The 8,398-nt window shown below is 43.0% G+C and overlaps 2 protein-coding genes across 4 annotated transcripts; one reads left to right on the plus strand and one right to left on the minus strand.

Moving 5' to 3' along the window:
* The first annotated feature begins 207 nt into the window (after positions 1–207).
* LOC109464203 lies at positions 208–3,926 on the plus strand. Its single transcript, XM_019761137.1, has 3 exons — positions 208–652; positions 1,254–1,456; positions 1,970–3,926. The coding sequence occupies exons 1-3, from the start codon at positions 208–210 to the stop codon at positions 3,116–3,118; spliced, it is 1,797 nt and encodes a 598-aa protein (XP_019616696.1). The 3' UTR covers positions 3,119–3,926.
* A 121-nt stretch (positions 3,927–4,047) lies between these two features.
* LOC109464218 lies at positions 4,048–7,829 on the minus strand. 3 transcript variants are annotated; one of them, XM_019761152.1, is made up of 4 exons: positions 7,665–7,829; positions 6,597–6,923; positions 6,353–6,465; positions 4,048–5,877 (listed from the first exon to the last, which is right to left on the minus strand). In XM_019761152.1, the coding sequence occupies exons 2-4, from the start codon at positions 6,631–6,633 to the stop codon at positions 4,483–4,485; spliced, it is 1,545 nt and encodes a 514-aa protein (XP_019616711.1). In that variant the 5' UTR covers positions 6,634–6,923; positions 7,665–7,829; the 3' UTR covers positions 4,048–4,482. The 3 variants fall into 3 exon arrangements, with proteins under 3 accessions (XP_019616711.1, XP_019616713.1, XP_019616712.1); XM_019761154.1 differs by lacking the exon at positions 7,665–7,829 and adding an exon at positions 7,626–7,645; XM_019761153.1 differs by lacking the exon at positions 7,665–7,829 and having other exon boundaries at positions 6,597–7,108.
* Positions 7,830–8,398: the final 569 nt, after the last annotated feature.

An 8,398-nucleotide genomic window follows, 5' to 3' on the forward strand; every position in this document is an offset into this window, starting at 1 on the left:
TCGCGGCTTAGAGGTGCTAAAGACTCAACCAATTCTCGCAAGACTCTGTTCGCTACCCTGTAGCAACGTTGTTCCCATTGCAAATGGTTGCATGTGACTATACGTCATGATTTGTGGTGTCAAAGGCCAAAAGTCACAGTGCGCTAGCGGGAACACGGTATTTTCCCATATATGCAAATGAGCAGGTTAATTTTCCCATATATGCAAATGAGGTTAGGCGCGGAGCGGCGCGTTCGAACTAAATGTTCCACTCGAAACAGGCGTGGGTTAGAGACAGGTTTCCGGGCTGCTCCTGTCCCGGTATCAGCTACTGAGTGCGATGTGAAAACTCTGGAGCAGGAGACCAGGGCCTCGGTATGGACCACTGACATGAGGCAGCTGCCATTGTTTAACTTTGCAGCCTTGTATGCCTACTTTATAACCCTGACGAAGAAGTTCAAGCACATTGAACTTGCGTCGACATCGTACAAAAAGCTAAAGGCTTACCAGTACTTTGCAGAGGGCAATGTAAAGGGCATGCAGGTTGCAAAGAAACATGGCACTACCTATGTCAAGGCAAAGGTGCTGCCTAGCATGAAAAGGCTAAGTACTGCACGATCATCGGATTCAACAACGGGCAAGTCACCAAGGCAGCATGTGATTGTCCAGCAGGGTGACTGATATGTCCATTCATGCAAGCCCCGTTGGCCTTTGTTCCACTTCCTACTGACCCAGATAACTGTAAATGCTAATCCACATTTTATAATTTTTTTCAGACGTTGAAAATATATGATGATGCTTGTCAAATACCATTGATGTGCCAGCACTTGTACTCACAGATTTATGTAATCAAGCCCTGTTGGCTTTTGATACACTTCTCACTGGTAACGAGGACAACTAACTCACATTGTTTTTGAACTTTTCAGGCTTTGAATAAGATGATACTTGTGAAATGCCATAGATGTATCAGTACCTGCACATGGATCTATTATTTTAAGCACCATTTGTCACACCTAGTACTGGCCCAGGTAACTGGAACTGCTAATACATGTTGTTTTAAACTTTTCGGACTTTTAAATTGTGTATTATTCCTTGATTAAGATCAATATATTCTCTTCTAATCATCATCATCTTCAACGCTCTCAGTCATCTGTCGACGATGCAGGCCTCCAAAGCTCTCCATTGTCTTCTGTCCTGTGCTTACCTTTGGGCTCCTTCCCAAGTGATCCCCATCTCTTCTAAGTCTCTCATCACAGTTCTTTAATACTACTGATTGACACCACAATGTGTATACCATTTATTAAAACTATTGTATTTTCCACGCAGGACATGCCCTGGAGGACTTGGCAAATGTAACCATATCGGAGGGCTACTGTTTGCCATCGAGGCGTTCAATAAGACAGAGTTGAGGGACAATCCAACCCCTGTGTCGTCAACATCGAGGCTCTCAGTCTGGAATGTTCCACGCAATGACAAGGTGTTTATGATCTACATTTTTATAAGTTACACGGTTTATGTATTCACACATACACACATACATACATGCACACACACACATACATACATGCACACACACATACACACACACATACATACATGCACACACACACACATGCATGCACACACACACACACACATACATACATGCACACACACACACTTACATACATACATGCACACACACACACACATACATACATACATACACACACACACACACACACACATACATACATGCACACAAACACATACATACACACACATAATTTATCAGGAATACATATTATAGCAGTACGTTTTATCATTCTACATCATTCAGTCTGTGTTAACTTGTCTGTGACTATGCCTTTACTTACCAGGGATCACAAATGCATAAAGATGAGTTAAAGGCAAAAAAAATATTTACTTTTACTTTATGCACATAGCTAGCCCAAATATTGATACCGTCATATTAATACATAACTGTTTTAACTGTTTTTCCAAACAATAGGTTGAAGCCCAAGAGATAACAAATGTGAAACTAGGAAGGATTCGCTACGGAAAGGAGACAAAGTACATGAAGACAAACCACTATGACCCCAGGGCACTTCACCACAGGACAGTGGACCAAAATGCACTGGACATGTTCAGACAAAAGATGGGGTCTATGTGTCCAGATTCGATGTTTCTTTTATATGGAGCTAATAGAGACACATCCTCTAACTCCAGCCACTCTCACAACGGTTCCCTGGACCCCCAGCACAACACACAAGGCAACGGTTCCCTGGACCCCCAGCACAACACACAAGACAACGGTTCCCTGGACCCCCAGCACAACACACAAGCCAGCGGTTCCCTGGACCCCCAGCACAACACACAAGGCAACGGTTCCCTGGACCCCCAGCACAACACACAAGCCAGCGGTTCCCTGGACCCCCAGCACAATACACAAGACAACGGTTCCCTGGACCCCCAGCACAACACACAAGCCAGCGGTTCCCTGGACCCCCAGCACAACACACAAGACAACGGTTCCCTGGACCCCCAGCACAACACACAAGACAACGGTTCCTTTGACCTTCCCTTCAATGACTTGTACGACTTCAGTACCAGTGCATTTTCGGACATGATGGGAACGTACATGAAGTCAATGAAACTTTCAAGGGATGAACAGTTGACCACAGAACAGGAAACAAGAGGGCAGGGTTCCAGCGAAACATGGAAGGAGAAAAGGAAAGAAAAACTGACATCATCAAACTTTGGCAGTGCCATTACTTGTAAGGTGGAGCCCTCTAATAAAGTGAAGGGTATGCTTTACAGCAGTTTCACCACCAAAGCAACTACATACGGAAACAACAACGAGACTGTTGCCGTGGATGAGTACCTGTCCCTCGCTCACAGCGAAAACTTCCATGCGGACTGCATAGAGGCAGGGTTAATCCTCTCATTGGAGAGACCGTGGTTGGGGGCTTCTGTGGATAGACTTGTGCAGGTAGCTGGTAAGACTGTTGGAGGCCTGGAGGTGAAATGCCCTTACTCCAAACAGGGCTGTACAATCAAAGAAGCCATCCAGGACCGTGCCTTCTTTCTGACTAAAGTAGATGGCAGGGTCTGCCTCAAGCCAAGTCACAAGTACTACCACCAAGTTGTACTGCTGTGACTTGGAGTGGGTAGACTTTGTTGTCTACTTTGGTCCTGGCAACATTGCACGTGACAGGATTTTCGTGGACTCCCAGTGGCGGCAGGTCAATCTCCCTAAGTTAGACCACTTCTTCAAGTCAGCTATCCTGCCAGAACTACTGACAAGGAGAGTCAGACGCGGGAAGAAACTGTACAAGGCGGGTTTGTGGAAACCATTGTAAAAGAAACAACAAGGACAGTTGGACTCAACTTCTCTCCTGGTTCAGTGTGATCAGTTTGATAGTACATGTACTGCCACTTTCTATGCTCTGTATGCATATGGCTAGAACATTAACTACGTAACCCTCATTTTTTGTGTTCAAGGTTAGATGATTAGATTCTCAGTGGGCTTGTTGAGGGGGCCCAACTTAATGTTCGCCTTTATCCCCATATGTATCCTGCATAGTTAGTGGCTGTTGTAAGTTTTCCTAGCCATGTGTGGAAAGAAACTGTATCTGAAACCTTTGTAAAAAAAACTGAACATGGGCAGTTGGATTCTATGTACCTCTATGTCTCTCCTGCTTTGGGGGAAGAACTAGTGTGCTTTATTATTGTTAGTTACTGCCACTCTCTATGCTCTGTATGCATATGGCTAGAACATTAACTATGTAACCCTCATTTTTTGTGTTCAAGAATGAGATTCTCAGTGGGCTTGTTGAGGGGGCCCAACTTAATGTTCGCCGTTATCCCCATATGTATCTTGCATAGTTAGTAGCTGTTGTAACAATTTTCTTAGACTGGGATCACAAACTTATGTGATTGGGGGGATGACACCCTTTGACAGATGACCTCCTCGTTGGTGGGTGTCGGTAATATTGTCAGTCACAGGCAATAGCTAACAATCTGTCATGTACACTGATATGATTCTTACAAGAATCTTAGTGAACCAAACACTTAACTGTCTCTCTCAATCTCTATATATAGATAAAAGCAAACTTAATCAAAGTCTTGAACAACATGTATTTTATTGTAGCCCTCATCTGCTTGTTGGCTCTTCAATTTATTGCATAAATGGTACAAAGTGATTATGGAATGATAATCTTCTGACCTCACACTTTTCTAAGAGGTATACCATTACTTATAACTTAATATAAGCTGGCAATTTTTCTTGAGCAAGTAAATCTAGTAAGACCACAGCACATTGTATAGATTATACATTTCCAAACACAGTACTATAAATAATCACTGTAAATGATTTACAAGTGCTCATTAATACAATATACATATGCCATAAAATGGAAATAAACTGGTCAAGTGTCTTTCTTCGTGCGAAAAGGTTAAGTATGCACATGAAAAGGGTGTATAAGTACACAATACCATAAGATGGAACTAAACTTATCAAGCTCATTCTTTCTTAACCAGAGGCGGTGAAAAGTTTGTTAAGTATGCACATACAGTGAAAATTTGGTCTGCTTGCTTTGCCATTGTTATTGGCATCACTCCATCTAAAATGTGGTAGTTTTTGATCCTACCGATAGCCCTCTCAACATGTATCCTTACTGAAGCAATGTCCATTGTCTCTTGGACCTCAGCTGCAGACAGGGCTGCCCGATCCCCCTTGAATGGTGGGATGTTGAGTGAGACACCAGGTGGTAAAATATCAGATATCTCAAAACCACGATCAGCCATGACATTGTCCCCACTTTCTAACAAAGCCAGTAGGCCTGAATCCCTTGTGATAGCCTTGTCTGAAACACGACCCCCCCATAACTTTGAGACAAAAGTGACCATGCCATTTGGGCTAATACCAACAAGTGCCTTCCAGGTATTGTGGTGCTTGTAGTTAGACCATGTCTGTGATTGAGCAAGCATGGCAGATGGGACTTCAATGAAAATCTCTGTACAGTCAATGATAATCCTGGTGGTTGGATACTGAGAGAACTGCAAAGGCATGTTTGCCCTGATGTCTGCTTGTGTCGGAAACGGAAACATCAAAGGAAGCTCCAGGTACAGAAAGTTAATCCAGGTGGTTACAATGCGGGAAACTGTGCTTTCAGATAAGTTAAATCTGATGGCTAAATCTTTGTGGAACAACCCAACTTTAAGCCTAACCAACACAAGGAAAAACTCATCTAACAGAGTGCACTTCTTCTTTGGACCTGGTCTGCACATACCTGGTCTTTGGTGTGGCTTTGAGTCACGAACAGTGCTGCTACCCCTCCAATACTGTAACTGCATTGCTTTAGGTGCTATGTATTCATACAATGCCATGAAGACATCAAAACTAGGCAAACCTGTATAAAACCTCATTGCATCATCGTCACCCCTAAAAGCATTTGCACAAAATGTATTTGCATTTACCTGAGCTTTCAAACTGTGTACAGTTTTCTTCAGATGCTTGCATTCTTCCTCAACAGCTTGAAGTTTTGATTCCAGTTGCAATACATAATCCTTGTAAGACTCAAGTGTCTGGGACTTGTCTTTAACAAATGTGTATACATGATCATGTACACTTTGAACATTACAATCTGAATCAGATGTTGTCTGGGTGGAAGTGCTTAGAGGTGTCCAGGCTGTTTGAGTACTGACATCGACTTTCACAGGTGGCGGGGATACTGTTACAATACTAGTAGTCTTAGAGACTGTGTCCACTTCTGAAGTCTTTTCACTAAAGTCTGGCACTGACTGGTCTATGTCCATGTCCAGCCCTGATCCAGATGCATCCATAGAGACGTCGAGGTCAGGAGAAGTGCCACTTGCTGAAGTGTCCATGGCAATGTCAGGCTCTGAGACGACAATCTGTTAAGAGAGAATGAGTGTTATTTCACAGTATAGTTATTCATGCAATGTCTACGGTAAAATTTGACAATATATTCACTACAAGACCTACAGCTTGGTGCCAGCCTGAACAGCTTACCTTCACTTCAGGTGTAAACTAACAGGTGTTCTTACTCACTTTGATTCCCAAATATACACTACTATTATCTGTATCTGTATCTGTATAGCCGGTATAACCGCCTTTCGGCGTAACACACCAGCTTCGCAGGCACGCGGCGCGGCGGCAGCTGGCTATATTACACCGATCGACTTGTTACACCTAACCCTTGAACTTCTAGCTCTAGACATTGTTTAAAGCTATCTATTGACAGTGCCCCTACTGTACTTGGTGACAGTGAGTTCCACTATTATATACCCTGAAATATTTGACATAAAATATAAAAGAATGACAAGTATCCACATTAAAGAGATGTACATTCCACATGTGACATAATACCTTGTTGAGTTTTTGTGGTCCTTTGGGTTTCTTGGGGGGAGGACACCATCTTGGTTTCGGAGCTGGTCTCTGTGGTGTGACTTTAGTCCACGAATGAAGGACAGGGGTTGCACCTAACATGAATACATAAGGGAAAATTTTCACTAAGAATGCCAATATTAATTATTGCAAGTATAATCTCTGGATGAGTCAAAATAAAAACAATTCAAACCAACAGGACATACATATAGTCAAGTTAACTTACCCTCCCTAAGCCTTGGAGACTGCAACAGAAGTCCCATTGCTGATCGCCTTACAATATCTGATTCTTTGAAATGCTTTTCACAAAGCTTGGAGTACTTGTCAAGGGTAAAGTTATCCCTACCAATCTGTCTTTTAAAGCAGCCCAATGATTCAGTTTAGTTTTGTCTTCCAGTACTTTTTTGGGGATACCGAAAAATGATATTTTCGTCGGGACTTGTTTCCCATCCACACATTTGTACAATGAGCTGTTGCACCCATATGCTTTGCAGTAGGTCCCTGCACTGAATCTCTTCTTGGATCCATTCTTGGCAGTCGTCAATGTGTTTGTCTGAAAAGAAAAGAAGCAAAAACATTACACATACTATAGAACAATAATAAACCATTTTTAAACTCCTAATAAAAATAGAAGATAATCCGATACCACAAATCCACCCGAAATGAAGGCACAGTATAGCAGTACTTGCCGCGAAGTTACACGAAAATAGAAGAAAGGCATGCACAACACCGAGACGTAGTATTAAAAAATGATTAAATTTTCGACTCGCAATCGTCACTTTTGCGGTAAAGTTCGCCCCGCTAGAATCCCAGTTCAACATTTGTACGTTTCTGTGGAAGTTAATCCAGTTAAACTGAAATATTACCGGAGAAAGTAGAGGATAATCTTCGAAAGAACAGACGTTACGTACGAGCGCCCCCCTCCCCCACTTGGCGATTTACGCACGACGATATCTAAGGCCAATGTCGGCTTGCGATCGTGAAATTTCCGGAACAACCCCAAAATTTCGCTAAATGTTTAACCACAAGGATGTCTACCTGTCATTTTCACGTCCCTATACAGGTTTTGTACGAATGAAGTCAGTATATTACGTATTTTTTCATGCGAGCGTAGCTAGCGTTTAGCGTATGACGTACATATAGTAAACAATGAGTTCGGTCAAGAAATACGGAAAATGAGCGGGGATTTGTCATTTCTACCGGCTGAAATTAGACCCAAATGTTCACAACAACCTTATCTATTCGTAACACGTACAAATATTTCGATCTTTCATCGTACAAGAACGTAACTTACCGAAGAAGATGCAGCAACGCTGGACGCGCCATTAGACTCCATTGTGTAGGCGGGCTGAATGAAATCAGTATAAGCACCAGTCTCGTTTTCGTGCAAAATCACGTGCGTTCGCGCACCGCCTACTCTCGCGGGACCCGCTTTTCAAAATGGCCGCGGAGATTGGAATTACGTCTATTCTTGAGCCTTCAGGTTTTACCTGTGTTACTAGTATCGAAATTCGTGATGTGTGACATAGAAATATATATAGAAATATAGATCACGTATCCTCAAAAGCCAACAATACCGTTAACTTCCTGAGACGCAATATTAACATTGCAAATCCACAGGTCAAAGCCCGGGCTTACAAAACCCTAGTGCGCCCAATACTAGAGTATTGTCAGACGGTATGGGATCCTTATACCCAAAGTAATATAAGGAACCTGGAGGCTGTCCAGAGAAGGGCGGCTCGATTTGCCCTCCGCCGCTACAGACGGCAGTCTAGTGTGGCTAACATGTTAGTCACACTTGACTGGCCTTTGCTCGTAGAAAGGAGGCGAAACGCCCGCTTACAGATGTTTTATAAGATCACAAATAACATGTCGCTAGCAAGCAAGGGGCTACGAGCTCCCTCTCGCACTGAAAACAGCTTAGCCCTCCACCCTCCAAGCTCACGAGCTGACTATCACCTAAATTCCTTCTTCTCTAAAACTGTTAGAGAATGGAACCGCCTACCAGATAGTGTGGTTAAAGCCAAG

This window comes from Branchiostoma belcheri, unplaced genomic scaffold (genome assembly GCF_001625305.1).
Source record: "Branchiostoma belcheri isolate BF01 breed outbred unplaced genomic scaffold, Haploidv18h27 scaffold134, whole genome shotgun sequence".
In the NCBI taxonomy this organism is placed as follows: domain Eukaryota; kingdom Metazoa; phylum Chordata; class Leptocardii; order Amphioxiformes; family Branchiostomatidae; genus Branchiostoma; species Branchiostoma belcheri.

Excerpts from the sequence above, each read along its gene's own strand:
- LOC109464203 (XM_019761137.1), top strand. The coding sequence starts at position 208 with ATGAGGTTAGGCGCGGAGCGGCGCGTTCGAACTAAATGTTCCACTCGA. Across the intron at positions 653-1,253 it reads GCATGTGATTGTCCAGCAGG|TGACACCACAATGTGTATAC; the intron begins GTGACTGATATG and ends AATACTACTGAT. Across the intron at positions 1,457-1,969 it reads ATGTTCCACGCAATGACAAG|GTTGAAGCCCAAGAGATAAC; the intron begins GTGTTTATGATC and ends TCCAAACAATAG.
- LOC109464218 (XM_019761152.1), bottom strand. The coding sequence starts at position 6,633 with ATGGGACTTCTGTTGCAGTCTCCAAGGCTTAGGGAGG. Across the intron at positions 6,466-6,596 it reads GTCTCCAAGGCTTAGGGAGG|GTGCAACCCCTGTCCTTCAT; the intron begins GTAAGTTAACTT and ends TATTCATGTTAG. Across the intron at positions 5,878-6,352 it reads GACCACAAAAACTCAACAAG|ATTGTCGTCTCAGAGCCTGA; the intron begins GTATTATGTCAC and ends CTCTCTTAACAG.